General features: G+C 41.2%; 3 protein-coding genes across 8 annotated transcripts; all 3 read right to left on the bottom strand.

The window, feature by feature from the left end:
• Positions 1–399: 399 nt before the first annotated feature.
• On the bottom strand, positions 400–6,043 carry cct8 (chaperonin containing TCP1, subunit 8 (theta)). 2 transcript variants are annotated; one of them, XM_072374563.1, is made up of 16 exons: positions 5,897–6,043; positions 5,172–5,262; positions 4,965–5,044; positions 4,720–4,869; positions 4,361–4,541; positions 4,192–4,253; positions 3,971–4,108; positions 3,644–3,822; positions 3,445–3,511; positions 3,270–3,357; positions 3,058–3,173; positions 2,874–2,945; positions 2,614–2,778; positions 2,361–2,480; positions 1,899–2,031; positions 400–687 (listed from the first exon to the last, which is right to left on the bottom strand). In XM_072374563.1, the coding sequence occupies exons 1-15, from the start codon at positions 5,954–5,956 to the stop codon at positions 1,927–1,929; spliced, it is 1,674 nt and encodes a 557-aa protein (XP_072230664.1). In that variant the 5' UTR covers positions 5,957–6,043; the 3' UTR covers positions 400–687; positions 1,899–1,926. The 2 variants fall into 2 exon arrangements, with proteins under 2 accessions (XP_072230664.1, XP_072230665.1); XM_072374564.1 differs by lacking the exon at positions 1,899–2,031.
• Positions 6,044–7,725: 1,682 nt separating this feature from the next.
• LOC140279525 (uncharacterized) lies at positions 7,726–10,443 on the bottom strand. Of its 2 annotated transcripts, XM_072374674.1 has the most exons (5): positions 10,130–10,443; positions 9,712–10,013; positions 9,474–9,569; positions 8,751–8,789; positions 8,115–8,196 (listed from the first exon to the last, which is right to left on the bottom strand). In XM_072374674.1, exons 1-4 carry the CDS (start codon positions 10,421–10,423, stop codon positions 8,759–8,761), a joined length of 723 nt encoding a protein of 240 aa, XP_072230775.1. In that variant the 5' UTR covers positions 10,424–10,443; the 3' UTR covers positions 8,115–8,196; positions 8,751–8,758. The 2 variants fall into 2 exon arrangements, with proteins under 2 accessions (XP_072230774.1, XP_072230775.1); XM_072374673.1 differs by lacking the exon at positions 8,751–8,789 and having other exon boundaries at positions 7,726–8,196.
• A 3,521-nt stretch (positions 10,444–13,964) lies between these two features.
• Positions 13,965–21,169, bottom strand: tmigd1 (transmembrane and immunoglobulin domain containing 1). 4 transcript variants are annotated; one of them, XM_072374567.1, is made up of 7 exons: positions 17,880–18,032; positions 17,247–17,836; positions 16,216–16,300; positions 15,789–16,073; positions 15,294–15,581; positions 15,068–15,171; positions 13,965–14,983 (listed from the first exon to the last, which is right to left on the bottom strand). In XM_072374567.1, the coding sequence occupies exons 3-7, from the start codon at positions 16,274–16,276 to the stop codon at positions 14,972–14,974; spliced, it is 750 nt and encodes a 249-aa protein (XP_072230668.1). In that variant the 5' UTR covers positions 16,277–16,300; positions 17,247–17,836; positions 17,880–18,032; the 3' UTR covers positions 13,965–14,971. The 4 variants fall into 4 exon arrangements, with proteins under 4 accessions (XP_072230668.1, XP_072230667.1, XP_072230669.1 ...); XM_072374566.1 differs by lacking the exons at positions 17,247–17,836; positions 17,880–18,032 and adding an exon at positions 21,015–21,169; XM_072374568.1 differs by lacking the exons at positions 17,247–17,836; positions 17,880–18,032 and adding an exon at positions 20,822–20,972.
• Positions 21,170–21,219: the final 50 nt, after the last annotated feature.

Here is a 21,219-nt window from a genome sequence, read left to right as displayed (position 1 = left end):
CTTTACCGTCCAATGACACGCCAACTCGGTGGAGTTAGCTCCCCCTGCTGCTTCCCGCAGTCATACATTCTGACATCATCAAACGCATGGAGCCATGCGTAGTTTGCAGAAAAAGAACACAAATCAGCAACACCACGAATATATCCTGCGACGCCTGCGGATGCATCTTTAAAAATTAAATCTCTGCTCCATAAATAAACCAACACTAGCATCATTTCTGCTCCCAACACACCAAGAGATAAAGATAAAGCCATGCATGTTTGTATGATAGGTCTTTTTATTCCTTGTTAACAGACCGACAGAAAACTCAGATCAGGCCAACGATTAACAAATCATCAGTGATAATTCAAGACAAAGAAATGAGTGACAAAGGGGGGGAAAAGAAGGCAAACCACAAGCTGACAGCGCAAGTGCCTTTTATTTGGGACTAAGAACATAAAAAGCAAACAGCCATCTGTACTTTTTACTTTCACATGTCACTTTGCAGACTAACGCATAGTTGTTTCTACAAAATAAACCAACGGGATGAGCTTTAAATAAACAAGTACAAAAGGTTTGTGAATCCGCAAGGGAGCGTTCAGGGTTTAATGAGCGTTGGGTGGGACGGCATCAGGTTCAGTCGTCATCGTCGAAGTCGTTCTTGCCCTGGGGAGGTTTGGGTCCCCCCGCTGGTCTGGCCATGATGATCTGAAATGAGGAAAAAAGTTAAAAAAATAAAATAAAAAATCTGGCCTTTCTGACAAAAAAAAAAGATTAAGCGTTAACCTTAAAAAAGGTTAATCGAAAAAGTGTTTTTCAATCCTTGCATCTATACCAGGGAAAGTCATTCGCAGCAGTTAAATATTCATGAGTGCACACGGTTGTTCAGCTAAAAATAAACAGGTGCTGAAAGCCAAAATGCATGCAACACCTAAATAATAAATCTGAAATAAACTGGCCTGCAAAAGTAAAAAAACGAACCCCCATCCAGTTACCGATGATGCGAGGACTGAACCACAAGGGTTGTTCGTGATGCTACAAATTAAATAAAAACTCACATTTATCAAGAAAAAGACTCAACAGCATATTCAGTAACACTGGGAGAAAAAGCATAGGAAAGAGGTTCAGACCAGCTCCCTAACTGAAAATAAAAAGGGGCGAACTGCTTAAATCAGCTTCAAGTACAAACTCTTTCACACTTTTTTGTCCTCTTGGCTTCAGAGCCAGTAAAAAAAAAAAAAAAAAAACTAAAATAAAAACTGGCTCAGAATGCTCGATTCTTTAAAAAAAAACAAAAAAAAAAAACAACAACTAATGGACAGCTCAAAGTGCAGCAAAGTGAGAGGGCGGCGAGCTGCCGACTGGATGGACACGAATAGATGATGAGCAGGGCAGTTTTAATTGTTCCCGTCCGTGTTGTTATGACTGGGAGACAGGAGGCTGGTGTTAAATCCGCACAGATTCTCGCTCTCTTCTGGCGTTTCATAAGCACAACGGAAGAAAACCCCAAAAACCAAACAAACACTCTCTGGACATATTTTGAAGTTGGCCTGGTAACGCTGTGTCGCACCGTCTCCAAGAATCTTCAGATTAAATGACTCTAAGTAAAGCTGCGAGACGTTATTGACATTAAATGCAACACTGTGGAGTCCTGCACTTACTTGAGGGCGTCTTTTGCGAGGCAAACAATCATCGAGTGCATGCAGCATGCGAACACACCATACTCTACTTCGTGCTATCTCACGCAGTGACACACCATGTGCTGTTAGACAAACCGTCAAAGCAGTCGAATCACAGATTCTCTGCACTGAATTAGAGTTAGTGGTGACAGGCCAAACATTTCACAGCCTCGGTGTCCTGTGAAGGAGTGAGTTCATCTGCAGTTTTTTAACGGCGTTTAAAGCCCACACGCGACCTACTGACAAAGAGGGTTTGTGCGCACGCCCTCTAATGCTGGTCAAAATGATCAGGCTCGTCATCCCAACCATCCTTGTCCCAATGGCCTCTCTGCTTGGGAGCCTTGGGTCCCCCTGCAGCCTTTGCCATGATGATCTGGATTGTACACGTATACACATACAGACTAACATCAACTACGTGGACACGCTGCCAGCCCAGCTACTGCTACTGACTGCTGAGGGAACATGAGGTCTGAAAACATTTGAACACATTTCAAAAATAAGCAGAACAGAAATAATTAGGATAAATCATTTGAGGCCACCGCTTTGAAAGGACCTAACCTGCCAGGGGTTAAGTCCTTTGGCCAAACAGACAAATATTGCCCGTGTCAGTGACTTCTACAGATAACTCCTTTGTGGCATTGTTATTAGTCACAGACACTTCATCTGCTGTGCCTCCCGTGTCATGAGTGTTTCTATGCGCACCTGATCCACCCTCAGTACTGTGATGGCAGCATTGGTGGCCATTTTGATGCCCCAGTGTTTGACCAGGTACGGCTCCACAATACCGGCTTCGAGCATGTCCTTCACAGCAGGCCCTTCTCCCTACGGAAAACATGAACAACACAAAGAACGTAAGCTCTTCCGGTGGTAGCGGGAGTTCCACAATCATTTATTGTTGCTTTATAAGCCTTTAAATACATGTTAGCCGCAATACCATACACGCTCGCCCACGTACCTCAATGTCAAAGCCTACGTTTTTCTTCCCCTCGTGATGTGCAGAATACAGCTTAGAGATGAGCTCGCTTCCCTTCACGCCAGAGTTCTCAGCCAGAGCGCGCGGCAACGCCTCGAAGGCGTCGGCAAACTTCTTAATGGCGTACTGCTCCAGGCCGGGGCAGGACTGCAGAGACGGGAGAGATTAGCGCTTCTGCATCTTATCGGTTTGCCACACGGCGAAGAGCGAGGCAAAAACAACGCACAGAGCGACATGCATACCTCTCCGTACGAGGTGATCTGTTTGGCCAGCTCAATCTCAGTGGCTCCTGCTCCAGGCACCAGTCGTTTGTCCTAAAGAGGGCGAGCGACACAGAATCAGACTGTGGCTGCTGCACACACCAAACAGGGTTTTAATCAATGCAACAAAAATAAAACCCTATTGTGTTTTATAACACCGACTTACCCTGACCAGAACCTTGAAAGTGTTGACTCCATCGTCTACAGCTCTCTCAATATCATCCATCAGGTTGTCAGTGGAGCCTCTGATCACCACCGTGGAGATGGCACCGTCTTCTTTCTCTGTTTAACAATAAAAAAACCCACCCGACATTTTGTTACGCTTCGCGCAGATCAAAAGATCAGCTGTGGAGCAAAACGGAGCAGCCAGAGACTCACCGTGTTTGAAGACCACCACCTGGGTGTCTCCCACCTCGGTCAAGTACACGTTGTCACAGTGACCCATCTCCTCTGGAGTTGGAGCCGTCTAAGAGGGCAGAATATCACACACCGTTACACACGGTTTTTAATTACAGCTCAAAAACCTGACCTGAGGAGACAGGACCGCACTCACCATCCTGGGCAGCGCTACAGCTCCCACAGTCCTGCATAACCGCCGAAGGTCCCACTTGGAGTTAAGCCTGAGGGGGAAGGAATGATTTAGGGCTTAAAAGCTAGAAATATACTTTTACAAAGTGGATAAATGTTTTCCCCTTTAGGTAATGTTTACATGACAGCTTCACTGGGACAGAAAGTTCTTCTGTGGCTCTCACCTGACCACCATCAGCTTGTACTTGTTTGCATAGTGCAGCGCCATGTCGGCCACTTTCCCCCCAGTCACCACCACGTTGGCACCAGCCTCCTGGATGGCCTTCACCTGGGCCTCCATCATGTCCTCCTCGCCTTTGCTGAAGTTCATGAGTTCCTGTGCGTTATTTATCAGCACTGTGCCCTGTGGAACAGACGCGACTCTTTGTCAGCTCTGTAGTCTCTTATTGACAAATAATTCCATGGACACGTGGTGATGGCGAACATCATTCCCAGCTAAATGAGTGCATGAGGCTCAGCTTCTTCCAAAGCACGACAGAGCAAAGGCTTACCTTGGTCTCTGTCGCCGTGCAATCGAAGGGGCAGGAGAACACTGCGATCTTGGCGTCTTTAATGGATGTGACGTCTCCCTCGGCCTCCTTTTTGAAAACCATGCCATGGAGCATCGAAGAGGCCGTCACTCCACATCCCTAAAATCAACACGGGCGACTTCAGAGGCGAACAACAGACAACCGACGCGACCAAAACACAGACTACGGGCAGCGGTTCTTACCAAAATCTTGCACACTCTGACGCTATCGACGTTGAAATTGCCGGACTCTGGGAAGATGGACACTATAACAAAGAGGGCACAAAACAGGAGTGTGAGGAGAAAGTTCAAACTTCCATCAAGATCGGCAGCATCGACCGGCTGAGAGCTGGAGTCTGGATTGCTGACTCACCACAGGCCTGTGCGATGAGGTTGGCGATGAAATCTTCGTTGCCGTACTGTTTACTCATGACCGCCGTGCGGATGAGAGCTGAGGCCTCGTTCACGTCGTGGAGGTTTTTGGCCGAGGAGCACACGCAGTCTGGCAGGATTTCCAGAGTCTTCTTACACGCCTTCTCGTAGCCTTCAATCACCTGTGGCAAAGAGGAAAGGCGACTGTTTTATCGCATTAGATTTAGAATCACTAATTACTTGATGTGTATAGAGGACATTTGGAAGTCTTCTGCGTTAGTTCTGGCATCAAATGCAACCCCTAAAGGAGGCAATTTCTCAGCACAGACTTGGCAACATTCAACAACTACATCTGTTCACCTCTGACACGGACAAGCCCATCCGGAGCAGCTCTTCAGCCAGCTCCAGCAGGGCGCCAGCAAACACCAGGACAAAGTTGGTACCGTCTCCGACTTCCTGCTCCTGCATGTGGGACGCCATGACGATCATTTTGGCGGCCGGATGCTGCACCTGCGAAACGAATGGCATCGAAAGAAACAATTAAACTCGCGCGTTTGAGGAGAATCCAACTAGTCTCGGCAAACTACAGACAACCGTTTCCTCACCTCAAGTTCTCTGAGAATTGTTGCGGCGTCATTGGTGACGAACAGCTTCTCCAAGTGGTTGATGACCATTTTGTTCATACCTGTGGAGCAACAGTCCCACAGATTATTATGCATCGTTTTCTTGCCTTATAGTCAAAGTTAGGAAGTCGAAGCATGAACAAAGATGTAAAACGATCATATATGTCTCTGTTGGAGGAATGCTCTTACCATTGGGTCCGTAGGCAGTTCGTGTAGTCTGAGAAAGCTCTTTACATGCTCTGATGTTACGAAAAACTGCCTCTTCGAGTCCCGAGAAGTGCTGAAATGGATAGTTAATTAAAATAATTATTCTATTATTATTCTGTGACTTTTAAAGACCTGTGCAGCTCATGCCAATCGTATCCTTATCAAGTACACTGACCTATGCATCTACCCATTTAACGCAACTACATTCAAACTGTTGTGATCTATAAGAGGCTGGAAATGGGAGCCGTGATGGACAACATATTAGACAAAAGATTTACAAAAGCAGAAACAACACCGTTTAAACACCGTGCGTCTAAATATCTAAGACGACCCAGAACAGGAAGCATCAGTCAGAGACATCGGAGGAGACTATTCGGTCCTCAGTGATGGCAATTAGCTTAACGCTAACTGGGTGTGACCACAACTTGACAGCCGCTAATAACTACAGCAATAACGCAGTCTGTCGACATATGTGCTGGCATGCAGAAGTGTTGTGGGAGGAAACAGTTATTTTCTAAAAAGCAGCCCCCCGTTCATCGGTAAAGCTATGCGTCCAGCAGCTTCCAGCGGCCTGGCTGCCTTCTAGAACTCTCGCACATGACTGTGAATTAACATGCTAGCTTAGCGGCTAACAGAAGCTAGCACGCTAGTTTACAACTACTCCCTCAAAGCTACCTTATCAACCCCATAAACTGATTTAATCTCACCTTCGCGCCATCCTTTAACATTTGGGCGAAGCCCGGAGCCTTGGGAACGTGAAGGGCCATTTTCCGATGTTTAGCAGCCCCTATATGCTGGAGAAGGTAGCCGCGGCGTGGGTTCAGCTCTGGGTACAAAGCCGGAGAGACAGAGGTGGAGCAACTTCAACGACGCGTGAGCGGGAGACGGGTAACAACAAGGGACAAACCGCGCAGGTCTCGTTCAAAACTGCTGCGACCAGGACACGCCACAAGGGGGCAGTATTGTCTTTATGTACAAAGATTAGTAATTATCTACATAGCTGTAACAGAAAATGATTATTTTCCAACAACTTGAAGTGTGAATACTACTATGTAAAAATATTCTATTACAACCGAATGTCTTACATATAGGAAAGAATAAGCAAAGATTTTTGTCTATATTTTTTAGTTACTTAGTGAACTATATTTTCTTTCTGTGTTAAATTCAGTACTTTTATAAATAGTTTATGTCTTGCCTATTGCCAACTTCACTGAATTGGGCTCTAATTTAGAAGTGGACATCCACTGAACCCCCAATGTAAAATTACAGCAAAGCAGTAGCTGTTGATTGCGTTACCGCAATCATTAATAACCTTAGTTCTCTCATCCAGCACAAAAATGGCTGGCACAGACGCTATTGGCTTGACTTTAAAGATTGTATATGGAAGAGTTTGACCATTAGTTGAAGATATCGCCTATTTATGCATTAATTTTCATTGAGTCCATCAGTCACTAACATACTGTGAGTAGTTTTAGGCTATTTGAACTGCATCTATATCTGTTTGACAGCTTCACCCAACAGCCTCTTTCTGAAATCTTGTGCATCTGCTCTGAAGGAAATTGTGCTTCAGCTATGCTGAGATGTTGTCAACATTTTAGATGTAACGCAGTCGGATACATCAGAACTACGATTACGTCTTTCAGATTTCTCACCGCGATGGCAGCATCAACTAAAGGTCTCTGTAAGAGCCGTGTTTATGATAGAGCCGGTCGGTGTATTGGACTGCAGTGATTCATCTGCGCATCTAATGCCGAGTGATGGAAGCGATTGGACTGGACTAGTTGTCCTTTTGAATGCTCAATCCCTTTATCATTCTTTCCAAAAGGTTTGGTTTTTGGTACAAGTTTGACCACTTCACAGATCTGCTGCAAATAAAGTTGCAATAAATTACATGAAGTGCTGTTTCATGTTACACACAGATAGAACGACACATGAAACACACGCAGAAGATTTATTGCATCAAAGTCAACAAGTTTATTGTGTAGATCCATTTCCACATAGATGGTTTCTCCCTTTTTTCTCCATTGATACAGAAAAAGGAAGTACAAAGGAAAAAAAGAAAATGTTTTGCTTCATTTGGGGCTGTCGGCCTCGCTGTCCCCTGCACTAATAACTTGCTGCGTTTTACTTTATAACATCATCATCATTGCCGTCATCCGGTAATGAGCCATTAACTCTTCCCCCATCACATTATCGGATGATTTATGTGTACAGTATCAGGGGCATGAATCATCCACAGACCACTGCGAGCGCTGACCTCTGCCTGAAAGCAAGTTCCCATTTAAACACGACCTCGGCTGTTTTGAAACAAAATTCCCTTATCATAAAAAAATAAAGTAAAATATAATTTGGTTTAATCAAATGTTGTTTAAGAAGAATAAAATGGCTTTACAAATGTTAGTAACATTATTGCATGCATATAAAAGAGAATGAATCTCCCACATCAGTACATTTAGTGTGAGTTCTGCAGCATATATTTAAAGTTAATGTCAGAAACGTAGTGAGAACATAAAATAAAGAATTAGTATTTTAAAAAAAATGTAACAGAGACATCTGGTTGTAGCAGCTAAGACAGACACATATACCAAAATAAGAAGAATCCCTTTGGTAGCTACAGTGAAACCCACATCTAGCTAACCCAAGACATGTAAACACACAAGATTCACACAAACGCTGTCGGTTAGAAACAGCACAGATATAAAAAAAAGAATGAAGACGAGCTGCTTAACTATCGTCTCACAGTATCACGACAAACCTACATATATATGTAACAGTGCCACAATAATACATGTAAAAACATGGCTCCAAAAGGTCCTGTAAATTACACACAAAAGACACAAACATAGTTCAGTTGGGTTTGCGAATAGTGTTCACAGCTGTTTGGGCCCAATCTCCCAGCGTGTTGGAGAGGTGTGAGGCTCGACGCGTGAGGTTGGAGCAACTGAGTTTACCGCTGGGGTCCAATTTCCTCAACATTTGCCCTCCCGAGCGTTCCCTTGAACTGGGTCTGCAGAGAGAGCAAACACAGAGGGGGTTCAAAGCGTCTCCAGCTGACATTGGCACAGCTGTCGCACTTTAAGAGCATAAAAGAGGGGGTCCAGTGAATGTGTTCGGGCAGCAGCTCCCACCCCTCCTTGCAACTTAAAACGACTTTAACATGCCCTCATTATTGGTTGTTCCATCTAGAAACTAGATTTTCAAGAATTCTCAAACTGACACAAATACTGGATTTTCCGTCCAATCATGATTTTAATTCCAATAACATGACGTCAGGTTTTTAAAGGCGTTTCTGAGATTTGTTGACATCACCGCAAGGAGGAGAAATAAGAGCATTTCAGGGTTGTAAAGTCAGAGAGAAATGTGAGTTGGACAGAGGACCGTTGGGTTATTCATCAGATGCCAAATCATTACAGACTTTGACAGTTTTGTATGCAAAGCAGTCCATATCTGGTGGCCAGGTTTGTTCTGTCATGCGCCTTCATGCTGTAAAGTTAGTAACAGAGCAAGTGTCTACATGACTTTCTAAGTCTTAGAATGATTATTTGGTAGATGTTAATTTACCTTCCGTCCTACTCCACAATAAGGGACTCGTTGAACTGCCTGTTGAGAAAAGCATTTTATTTTTTTTTTAAATTTTAAAAGGAGATCATTTCATAGAGCGGGGATGGCAGTTTGCCGAGTCTCATGAAAACAGATAACACACAAGGTCCCTGTTCATGTGCGTCTCTGCTGCTCACAGTGTATCAAATTCTTTATGAATCCAACGCTGCTCTAATGTTTTTTTTTTTTTTTTGAATATCAACACAGGAAGTGATGCAAACAACATCCACTAGTCTTTGAAAAGCCCACTTATGTTATTTCATGTGTCTCCAATTCCCACACCCGCTCACTCCCTCCTTATCCGAATACCAGAAACACAGACCCAGGTCAAACCGAGGCGGGAAGAATGTCCAGGGGGAGGGGGAGGAAGTCTGGGGACACACAAGCTGCACTGCAGGCTGAGATTCTTTGGGTGGGAGGAGGGCAGTCACATGTCTCCTCAGAACAGAAGGCTCATATTCTAAGTCTCCTCTATGCAGGGAAGACATGACTGCAAGGAAATGGACTGATGACTTCCTCAAATGCATACAATACTCACCTGCACTTTGATCCACACACAATGTCTGGAAAAGGTTAAACCTCTCCGGTATTCAGTCATTAATTGCTGAATTTCTAGGCATCACAAACACACAAAAGAGGACCAAACCAATTTATCGAAGGGAGAAAAAAAAATTAATGCTTTACCCGTTTTCTTTGCCAATGATGTCCTCAAAGGCCTTGGTCAGGCGTTTGAGCCTCCGCAGCCTCTTGGACAGTGACTCCAAATCTCGTTCATGTTTTCTATCACGGCAGATAAAACAAACAGAGTTTATGTACAGAAATGAAGCAGCCATGAGAGAAAAATCAGAAACCCCAGGACCAACTAACGAAACCCACACATAATAATGGAGAAAGACTGAATGCGGCTTGTTTTGGAACGTACAATATTTGGTTCTGTGTGTTGGGGGAAGCAAAGGGACTTCGTAAAGCTGCCATTCGGACCAGTTGTCTTCTGCCTCCGCCTGTTTTCACCCCATGTACTGATGCCTCTGGAGTATTCCGTCCTCTAGAAGCTGGAGTGCGCCTGGGCGTGGTTGTCGATCTTGGGGTATGTCTGGGCGTTGCAGCCCCATCAGGCGTATGCCTCGGGGTGCACGAAGTCGACGCACTATCATTTGCTCCATCACGGCCCGGGGTGGCCACCAAACAATCTTCTCGTGAAAACTCTCTGGTCCTCTGAAACCTCTGAGCGAAGGAGAAAAGAAGGAGGAAGATTACAATAATGGGGAAAGAGAAAAATGAAAAAAAAAACCAAACAAATAGACTGAAACCTCCACATCTGGACATAAAAGTTCACCCACCTGATACATTCCAGTCATGGAGTTCCGGGCACTGCGAGTAAGTTTGCGGACTGCGTTGGTTTTAGGCTGCTCATTCAGGGTTTCCCTTGTTGGATGCTCGGGGAGGGAGGGAGCCTGGACAGACCGCAGTTGGAGCCGCTTGCGCAAAGACATTCGCAGAGAGTTCAGCGAAGATGAGGAGCGCATCTTGCGGAAACGGTCGGGGGCATCCGGGGAGATCTCAGCATCATCAGATTCATCCAGGACCGTATGTTGCCGCCAGACCCCAACCACAGCTCTACCAACACCATCCATCACTGAAGACACAGTTCTTGAACTGAGCAAAGATTAAAAAAAAAAAGTTAAAAAAAAAATCATTAGAATCTAAATAAATCAGTACAATGAGTTTTGTTTTAACTTTATTTCAAACTGACAGATGAATCAGTCACTTATTATGAGTTGAAGGCATAAAAATACCTCCAATCTATGACATTACTAGGAAAAAAACAAAACTATCCTGTTATTTCTAAAAAAAAAATCAATCGGAAGTAACAAGCATCACATCAAAGACAAACTCCAACGATTCACAGCACTGTGCGTGTTCATGTGGAACACTTTAAAAGGGGTCATTTACTGTTAAAAAAAAAATGTGGAAAGTGTTAATGAACTAACAACGGGAAACGAAGGTGAAAATTACCCGTAACGACCTCTGTAAACCAGCAGCAATAATCGTGTTAGTGATGCCTCCGAGGCTTTTCTTTGTTCAGGGCAAGGTTGCTTTGCTGGCTGCCTTGTCCTGTTTAACTGGGATAGACTCTATCCGAAACACCGCAGGAGAAAGGAACAACTGGTTTAAAACTATCGCTTACATGCGTTGACTTGGTGGGGAAAAAAGCTTTCCATGTCACACTCTTGGAACGTCGTCAAGCAGCGCCACCCCTAACATTCGCTTTCTTAATATCACAAAACAACAAAAACAAAGAAAACCTGCTTTGTTCTTCAAGGCACCGTTAGCGAGTTAACGTTAACGGTTCAGTTTATTCTCGAACACGTTTATTCTAAAACAGGTCTACGTTCAATATACAGCAAAAGAGACATGGAGATTGATCAAACCGTGTTATGCGCCTCTAGCTTACCTGAAAAGTAATACTTTGGAAAACTGTCCGTCCTTCCTGCCTCGCGCCAGCTCCCTTTTTACTCTCAGTTCGAATTTGGCGGTGGAGGAAGGAGAAGGCACACTGCACGCAGAGCTGCATCCACGCGCTCTTTACGCAAATATAATGACGTAATACGCTGCGTCGGTCCAAATTGTATTCAAGATGCAGAAATGTAGACAGCTTGAAACATTAAACTGGACCATCAGATAAAATTAATTGCCCCCTCCCCCAAACAGTGTATTTTTTTCATTCTACATTATTTACATGAAAAGTGTTATGTGTGATACCTGAATTGTTTAATGTTTGAATGCTGTGTGGGACCATAGAATAAACCTACGGTTTATGTGTAAAACTGATATTCTTTATTAGATTCTGACATGGGATTAGATTCGATTTTCATTTAGATACTGAATGGTTTCAGTAAAATCCAATAGACCCGTAAGACATAGAAGGGCGCAATCAACACAATGCTGTGACGTTTTTAAATTCACTTGTTCATAACCTACAATGTATTTTGTAATTAAGTAACATTGTCACGTGAGGGATTGTAATTTAAAGGTAATTAATTTTTCGATCAATGTGACTGTTACAGTTATATAATATGTGAAATAAAATGTAAACATTTGTATTCCAAGATCCTTGACAAAGGAAACAGAGAACAGTTCTTCTTTGACTATTACTTTAATACATTATTTTATAAACCCAATGATAAATCCCACCAGGTTATCTTTGCTATTTCTGTAAGTGTAACAATCTTATTAATCCATCTCTCCAACAGTACAAGGACAGTTTGATTCATAGTTTTGTAGTTTGTATGTAACTGTAAAGCTGCATTATACATTTACATATATATATATACTGTGAATCTCAGCTCTTTACCATAGATTGTATTTAATTTAGCAACAACTGAATGCAGTCTAATGTAACATATTTAACTTAAACCGTGGAATTGTGTTAATGATAATTCCTCTTTGAAAAATACATCATTTGTGCAGCCTGTGAAAGCAGCATACGGGGGAAAGCACTTGTTGCTCATTTATCGTTTGCCACACACAGGGACTCTCATCATTACTTACATCAACATCTCATTCTGTGTATCAGTTTGCACATTTACACATAGATGGTCTTCGGTGGAATGTGACCAGCAGATGTCACCACCGATCTGTATGTGAAATGCTTTCAAGCACCACCTCTTCGAGATCTTTGTCATGACCTCCTTTTTTGTTTTGGTCTGTTGAAAGCACAAACAAGCCATTGTTTCAGTTTTTCTCTGATGGTGCATGAGTTTGTTTCTCCCTGGTTGACATAAACTTGTCTACACATAAAACTTTAGACATATATATCCCACAAAACATGCTGCTTGAAAAATCTTCGACACAATAAAATGGTTCCCAACATCACATGACACAGCTACGTGACGCAAGGATAAAATCAACAGATCCCTCAAAGCCGTTACAGAAGACATAGAGGGGTGTTTTTTTTTCCATGTCGCCCCTGTCATAACACAGTATTTGCCTTCTTTTAACACAATGAAATAAACTAGAGCATTTGACCAACACTCTTATTCTCATTTTTGAACGCTGGCACATTGTAGAGCTCTTTTTAAACACAAATTTTGGAGCTTTCAGTGGTTCCTGGGAGTTTCCTAGAGGAGTATATCTAAAATTTTCTGTCAGTCAAACCAGATAAACAGATTACTGTTCAGAGATTCAAAGATGTGAGAATACCCAAGCAACACCTTTCCCAATACAAGCTTTTTTTATTTTTATTTTTTATCATTGTATGTTATCACCTGTAGAAGCTGATATCAAACGTGGGCATGCTTGCTATCCTTATTTCATGTTGTTCTGTTTTATGTGAACTTGTTAAGTAATTCTTTACTGAGAAGAGCACAAAGATCTGGACCTTGGCCCTCACAACTTTAAAGTCCTTGTCCTTTTGTCACATAAAGGGTAAATGTATAACATGATTTTAACAACCCTTTACTGTAAAATTGTGTCAGGTGCCAAAGTTCAGTGCAAATGTGGAAGCATGAGAACAAATTTGAAATTTTGATTCTGATGACGATGATGGGCACAAACATTTATTCTGACGACTTACGGTAATTGTCTCGAAAGACATGTCTCTGAAAACTACAGCTCCCGTTTCTTTTGAAATGAGATGCTTGCCCCTCAGCTTAACTCCCAACGTTCTTCGAGTGTGTCAATCGAATTGTAGATAGGGGTCTTTCATATTTTCAACATACAGTCGAGTTGGTAAGTCAAGAAAGTGAGAATGATGTGCTTTGCATTCATTAGAAATTAATCAAATTAAATTCCAATGAAGTTTGCTGGCTATGAGAAAACTTTCAGGGTTTCAGGGTGTAGTTAGCCTCGTGGGCGGCATTTGTTTCAAAAACCGTGTCCGTATTTTAGCTTTTTGTTAAAAAAATAGTGATATGTCTTTTGTTGTTCTCCTGAGGTTGTATTTAACTGATTTTAAGAGCTGACAAGGGCCAGATAATCAATTATCAAACTTTAGAATTGCTTTTTTTTAAAAACATGACATGTACAAGTCCCTGTAAACTACTGCAACCTATTAGGCAAAAAAGCTCAAACAATTAAATCAATTAAAAAAAACAATAACATTCATACGAATGACCTCATTGATTTGATAGTTTAATGCTCCCAGAAGAAGATTGTCCTTTCAATGCCAGCGTGTTTTTCATTTTTATGTATTTTATTCAAAGATGTTAACAACAAGACAGGAAATGGAGTGTTAAAATACACTTTTACACATTCACGGTCTAATCCAGCATCACATCAAAGTGTATAATACACTCACTTGTCCACCACAGGCTACATAGTCAGTTTCAAGGATATCCTTGTCTAGATGTAAAAAAAAAACAGCCTCAACAGAGAATAGCTAAAAATGTCAAATTTTACATTACATAGGCAACTCCTGAAAGGGTTAATTTGACCCCAATTTTATGATCTTTTTCTGAATCACCATCCCAAGTACCAAACAAAAAGTCATATAGTATCACACAGAACTCAAGCCTTTCCTCATGGATTAAAGTTCTAGCTTTCATGTCTCCACCACCCCTCTTATTGCTAAATCAAATGTTGACTTTTCTTGCTGTTTTCATAATAGCTCATATTTCAGTTACCACTGGTGAGTTTACAATGCAACACACTGTCCTTCAATAGACTGAAAGGCCTGTAGCATAATTTCCTCCCGATCACGTTGTAACAAGCTTAAAATCAGATTGCAGGTTTTGGAAAACCTTCTGTCACTGTTAATAGCCAAATAAATACATTTTACACAGCAGGTGGTTGGCTTAATTACACAGCATAAAAGTAGAACACAGAAGGGACATCAGGCCTAGATCTGTTCAAACTTTACAAGACAAAAACTGACAGCAGATTTGAAATAACTATTTTTCATATGGTTCAAAGAGATTATCTTTGGCGAGCCCCCAGTCTTTCTCCTAAACTACGCTAGTAACATTAGGCTGTAGCTTAATATTCAACAGACAGGAAAATGCATCCCCATTTGTCCATTGGCATTCTTGAAGTATTCCTTTAGAGAAATTAATATATTTCTAAGAAATTAGATAAGTTACATAAATGGGAAATCATAGACTTTTGCACAAAATAGAGAATGGTGATGTCCTTGCGGCTTCCCTCAGTTGATGAAGTACACAGAGTTGGTATATTCGTGCTGTTTACTTGAAGCACTGTTAAAATGAAACAAAAGCATTATAAGATGGAGGTAGTTGAGAATGTCTCTTTTTGCTCGGTGTGAATGTCTCGTGCGTTACCTGTCTGATTTTTCTCCACCGTGAAACTATAGCCAGGAGTGCAGTGGCGCACACAACCACCACTCCTGCTATGATGGGCATCAGCGGGAAATTCAGGGTCTTTTCTACAGATAAGGAGGAAGATGATTAGCCCCCATCATTTTGTGTGCAGATCATTCACGAGCAATACAGTATCAGATAAAATGAGCAAACACTGAGGCTGTAAGAGATGATTATGGGAACTCACCTGTCACTATGACATCAAAAGTCTGGCTGCTCTCTGGAAACATGGGAGACACTGCTGTGCATTTATACGTGGCTTCATGCAAGTGCTTGTTCACACTGTTGACTTGGAGCCGGCTTGTAATGCCATTATTGGTCACAGTGAAGCCACCCTCTAGTAGATCCACCTTGCTTCCATTTAGTGTCCACGACATAGATGAGACCGGTGGATTGGCCCGCATGTCACACTCCAGGACCAGCGGTGACTCCAATTCCACTTTGATTTCCTCTGTTCCTGAGAGCGCTGGGGCATCTGGGCAAAATCAGAAAAGATATTGATATCCTCAAAGCGGATTTAAATTTTTTTTTTCCAACTCAGGTAGATGCAGATATGTCACTTGTAGAAAAAAAAATGAATGAAGCTATCTCTCAACTTTGAAAAAAAATACTAAAAGAAAAATAAATAAAAAATAAACATATACATAAATTCTTTTTACATGATTTCTTTAGATGGACTTACATGTGACATTCAGGGTAACGGAGGCTTTATCCGACTTATTTGTTTGCAGATGACAAGTGAAAATTGCATCGTTATCTTCAGTGAGGACAGGTGTGACACACACACTGCTGTGACCCTTCTTGTTGTCATCACTCAGTTGGACCATTGCACCATTCCTCAGCCACACCAGTTCTTCATCAGCTGGAATGTCGCCGTCAACCTCACATTTCAGAGATACAGTCTTCTGAGCGTCCACTTGAATAGTGCCCTCACTGTTGATAGCTGGGTTGGACTGGATAATGATGCCTTGGTAGAACAGAGAAGAGAAATGTTGAAATTGTCAGGGATTGACTGAACAAGGGGGTGCAAAGATGGCACAAAGAGATGGAGGGAACAGGTACTTTATCTTTTGAATAATGCAACATAAAGAGTGACCAGAAAAGCTTACCTAATGTCTGGGTTGCACCGCACAGGAGCAAAAGAAAAAAAGGGGTTCTGAACATCAACATTGTTTTAGCCTTCCTTGGATAAACCTGGAAATAAAGGATGGATCATCACAAATATTCTAGAGTCCCGTTTTATCTCAATTCACAGAACAAAAGTACTTTTCGATAGAAGAAAAGAAAAAGAAAAAGGTGCGGGTTGTTCCAGTGGTCTAATGATTAAACCTGCTGGCTTTTCTGTTAGGAGTTTGCATCTTTTCCTGTGCATGTGTGGGTTTTCTCCAGTTGCTCTCGTCTGCTCTTACATTCCATAAAATATGCCCATAAACGGTTGACAGTAATTGTTGATACTACATAGGCTGCGGGTGCAAGTGATAGCCATATAAATGCATTGCAACCTATCCAGGATGGCTCCACACTTGGCCCTGAACAGGATAACACAGGGAATGGAAAAGGATGGATGGAAGAAAAAACGCTAGGCTGTTCATCAAGATTTTATCTATGACAGGGTGCCATTTTTTTTCAATTCCAGTAAAAACAAAACAGAAACAAAACAGAAAACTGTATTCCCCTGCTGTTAATACGCTATACAATCACAGATAACCCTTCAGGAACTGACGAAATGTTTAGTTCAATCTCAGTGATGTGCAAAAAATGTCATCAATTTGATGTTTCCACTAGTTTTCTTAACCAAAAACTTAAGAAAAAAAACTCTACTCTGTAGCCAGGAAAGGATGTTTAAGAAAAGGAACCAATTTATTCTGATATTATTTTCCCACCAAAATTTGTCATCTGAAAGAAGTTTTAAAGGACGCAGAATCATCCTTTTTCATAAAGAAGGCCCTATTCAAAGAGCTCTTTTATCTCAATGAGATTTTCTTTGCTAAATAAAGTAAATATACACTATAAATATAATTTAAGGAACATAATAAGATGACTACCCTCTCCCTTCTTTCAATAGAGGACGGTGCCGGTGCTCTCCGAGTTCATTCCATTGAAATAGATGTGGTGGCTCAGCTGAGGAAGAGGCCCTTACCTGTCAGTGAATGTCTTCGTATTTCTTATCTATTTTTCCCCTTCTGAGTTCACAGTGTGTGAGTATGAGGGTGTGAAGGGTTCTGTGAATCTTCAGCAGCTCTTATATGACTCTCAGGACTCTTTTAGAGCCTCGCTCCAATTCTAACTGGCTTTGTCATAATTTTATTTACCTGTTCCTGTCAACACCCTTTCAAACCTCCCACCCCTGACTTTTTCCTTTCTTTTTTATTGTTGCACTCGTATGATGTGCAAGCACAGGCAAACTTTTTATAGCCAATAGTCGTTACAGAGGCACTAAAACTCGCTGGGTGTGGATGTAAAGATGTAACTGCACATTTTATGAGATTTTTAATAGCTTTCAATTGTCCTTGTACGAATCATTTTAAGATTGTTTTGAAAGGCTGTGATTATTTGCAAATGCGATTTTGCATTTGACGATACATGTCTGCACATTTGTTGATGAATCAAGTCACTATGGAAGTCAACAACTAGTCTAAATGTAGAGATAAAAGTTATTCAACAAGATGGAAGAAAAATGTTATTCTTATCTATAAAATCTCATTCTTGTGTCATATAATGTTCTCGTAACTGACCATTATTGAAGTATGTTTGACTGTAAGAAAAACATTACTTGACAATTAAGGTAGGGAAAATTATTTCCTGTACTCTTTCCTTGTTTTCGTATTGTTCGAATGACATTGACATTTTTAACAGTATCCATACCATTAAAATATGTATGTAATGTATTTAGATGTGTGTATACTTTATAAAAATAAAGAATACAGGCTTGATCAATGCTGTGTACCTTTGATGCGGTTTGCTGAGCACAGATTAGGCCTCTCAAAAGGTAAATAGTTATATACATGATAACAAAAACCTATATACATGATAAGTCAACGTGTGAGTTTGGCTAAAAAGGTTGCCGATGCAATATGTCAACATACCAAGCTATGGATATAATTATTATTCTGTAATAAAGTAATTACTACTTCATAGTATCTATCTATCTATCTATCTATCTATCTATCTATCTATCTATCTATCTATCTATCTATCTATCTATCTATCTATCTATCTATAACAACGTCATTATTTTAGACATAAAAGGATGGACAAGACGTACAAATCAACTGATTTAGTGACAAATTTTCAGGAAAGCAACTACTACAACATTGCAGTGTTTAGCTTCATAGGAATACAATGCAAGCAACAAGGTAGATTTAAACTCAAATAAAATGAGTTCTGAAAACAAAATAACATTTGCAAAAGGCTCACTGGTAAACAAACAAACAAAAGCTAAAGCTAATTTACCCTCTTTTACTTCTGATGCTTGAGTGTGTTATCAATATCACTGATGTTCCATTTTTTTTAAAGAGCAGCACTACAATTTAATTCATTAATGATTATTTCTGGTTTTTTGGAACGATTTCGGTTGCCTTCTAGGGATTTTATGTAGCTGTAAAGCACTTTGAATTGCCTTGTGTACGAGTTGTGCTCTACAAATAAACGTGCCTTGCCTTATAATAAGCACAGTGTACTAATAGTGGTTTTTCAGAAATTTTGTCTGTGCAGTGATTTCTACCACAGACTTGCATTTATAAAGCAGTGCTGCCTGTTTTTTCTCTGTCAACAGCTTGTCAAGTTTTCACTCTGACATTGCCTTCCTTGTAATGGTTTTTGCTTGGAGGAGAGCATTTATTTATATGTGACCCTAACCGTTCTCTAGAAACCAACAGATCCGTCTGAATTAAATCCAATTTTAACTCTACTCACCAACATACCAGTCCTGCCAGGATTTTTGGAATGGGATGGAGCAAACTAAAATGACTGGTTATGGAATGGTGACTGGTTATGGGAAAGCAGTGCTCTCCTCCAGGTATACCCATCAGAACACCGTGACTCAACACTGTCAATTATACTTATAACTGATCAGAAAATATAGACCCAGGTAAATGAAATACCTAATTTCTTATTACTTTACATCACTCTCGGATTGTCTAAACTAGTTGCTTGACCAGTGTTTCAGAGGTTGAGCCCGTCATAATATTTACAGCCGAAAAGACTCTGGATGCAGTTTACATACTTAAGTCTTTATATGTAACTGACCAGATGCCGTTTAAATTCATTAACTGATGATCCAGTAAGTGGATCATTTGCAATACCCCTCATTTAAATCTGTAATTTCCTTGTCCGTACCCTTTTGAAATGAACATGTGTTGGAATCACACTCAAAATGAGTAAATATGTACAGTAGCTATCATATGATCTCTCAGTTTCTACATTTAACTTGTTGGCGTTGTACTATTTTTAGTTAAATACAGTTGAAATTGTTTGTAGATCATTGTATCATCCCAGCTTTCTGAGAAAAAAAGTTGGTAGAGAAAGAAAATAATGAGAATGAGGAGGAACACAGGGGACTAATGCACTTTCAGAAGCTTTTTCTTACACGTCCGTTTCTGTATGAGTACACATGTGCATGTTTCCACCAGCCCTCCCTCTCCTCCCCATAGGGGGAAGCATTGACCATCTGAGGAATAAGTTTGCTCTGTTGGAAAAAGTTAATAAATACAAAGTATGCATCACTAAATGTGTTGTTGTTTACTTATATTGCAGTAGGCAGCTGACATGTCACTTATAGTAAATTTGCTGTTACCACCTTATATTAGAGTTTCTCTCCCAACCAGACCAAAAACTTACTAAGAGCCTGTAGCAGCTAACCCTACCTTCATTCTTTGGCGTCTTCAGAACAACTCTTGTGATTCTGACTTAGCTTATATACTACCAGCTATATTGGTGTTGTCTCCAGTAAACTTCAGTCTCCCTTGCTCCTATATTACTTTAATGCATTAAAAGCTCTGAATATGACAGGTTGTTGCACCCTCTGTTTCAGAAATCATTATGTGTTTGTTAATCAAAGAGCAAAGGTTGGCTGCAACTGCTGCAGGAACAGCAGTGAGAGAGGAATGTCCTCCCTATGTCATATTACACAATTCTAACCTGCACACACACAGATCTCTTATTCCTCAGCCACAAACCACAGCTATGGCCTCCTCGCCTGATTTAAAGGGTAACCTGCCTTCTATGCTTGTTGATTACAACATATTATCAACTGTTCACTTCCACACTATGTTTTCAGAGTAATTTACTGTAAGTTTCAGTGATTAAATCAAGCCAGTCACTCTAACTAGGTTATTTATTAACAATTCAGTTGGAGTTACCTGTAAAACTTTCAGAATAGATGTTTAAGTTGCCAAGCTGTGTCGGGAAAAATGGATTAAGGCAGGTTTGTGTGGCCACATGAATGTGTGGATATTACATGAGAGGGCGAACTCTGGGGGGAAAAAAAGGGAAGCAGCCAAAGTACACTGAGTTTCAGATAAGATCAGTGGCTAATACATGTGCACACACACACCAACTTCAGTGGATTCAATTATTCGAGACCCAGACTTTGTGCCATCAGAGCTCCTTGTATGCATGGTGCAAACAAGCATTCCTTATCAGATTACTACTGAGCCCTGAGAGACCATTCACACAAACCCAGAAACCACAACATGCACTAAGAAAAGTACTTACTCACTCATGCTGTTCACAGCCCAAACCCTCAAACACCATCTATCCCCCCCGACAATAACCTCACACTTTTAATTGCCCTGACTTGACTGCTCTGTCAGTGGTGGGCCACCACCAGTTTCTTCTAACCCTCCCTGTGTGCCTGTCCTTTGAGCATGAGTGTGCTACAGTACATATGTAATCAACCCTCACTGACCCGACTTCCCCACACAGGTTCCAGGGGATAAATCCAGGGCTTTTCAACTGTGTCGTTTCTTTTTTTCACTCTCTCTTTTATTCATACTCCCAGTTCCCCCCTCCTCCAAACATTATACATTCAATAACTTTAAAGAAGTACATGTGTTATGTTTCTAAACCCAGATAGGCTGATTGCCCTTCTTACCCTTGTGCTCCCTCCCACT

Source organism: Leuresthes tenuis, unplaced genomic scaffold, assembly GCF_036924035.1.
Source record: "Leuresthes tenuis unplaced genomic scaffold, fLeuTen1.0.hap1 SCAF_21, whole genome shotgun sequence".
NCBI lineage: Eukaryota > Metazoa > Chordata > Actinopteri > Atheriniformes > Atherinopsidae > Leuresthes > Leuresthes tenuis.
Note: the sequence above shows the minus strand (reverse complement) of the source record. Positions and strands in the feature narration are given on the sequence as shown.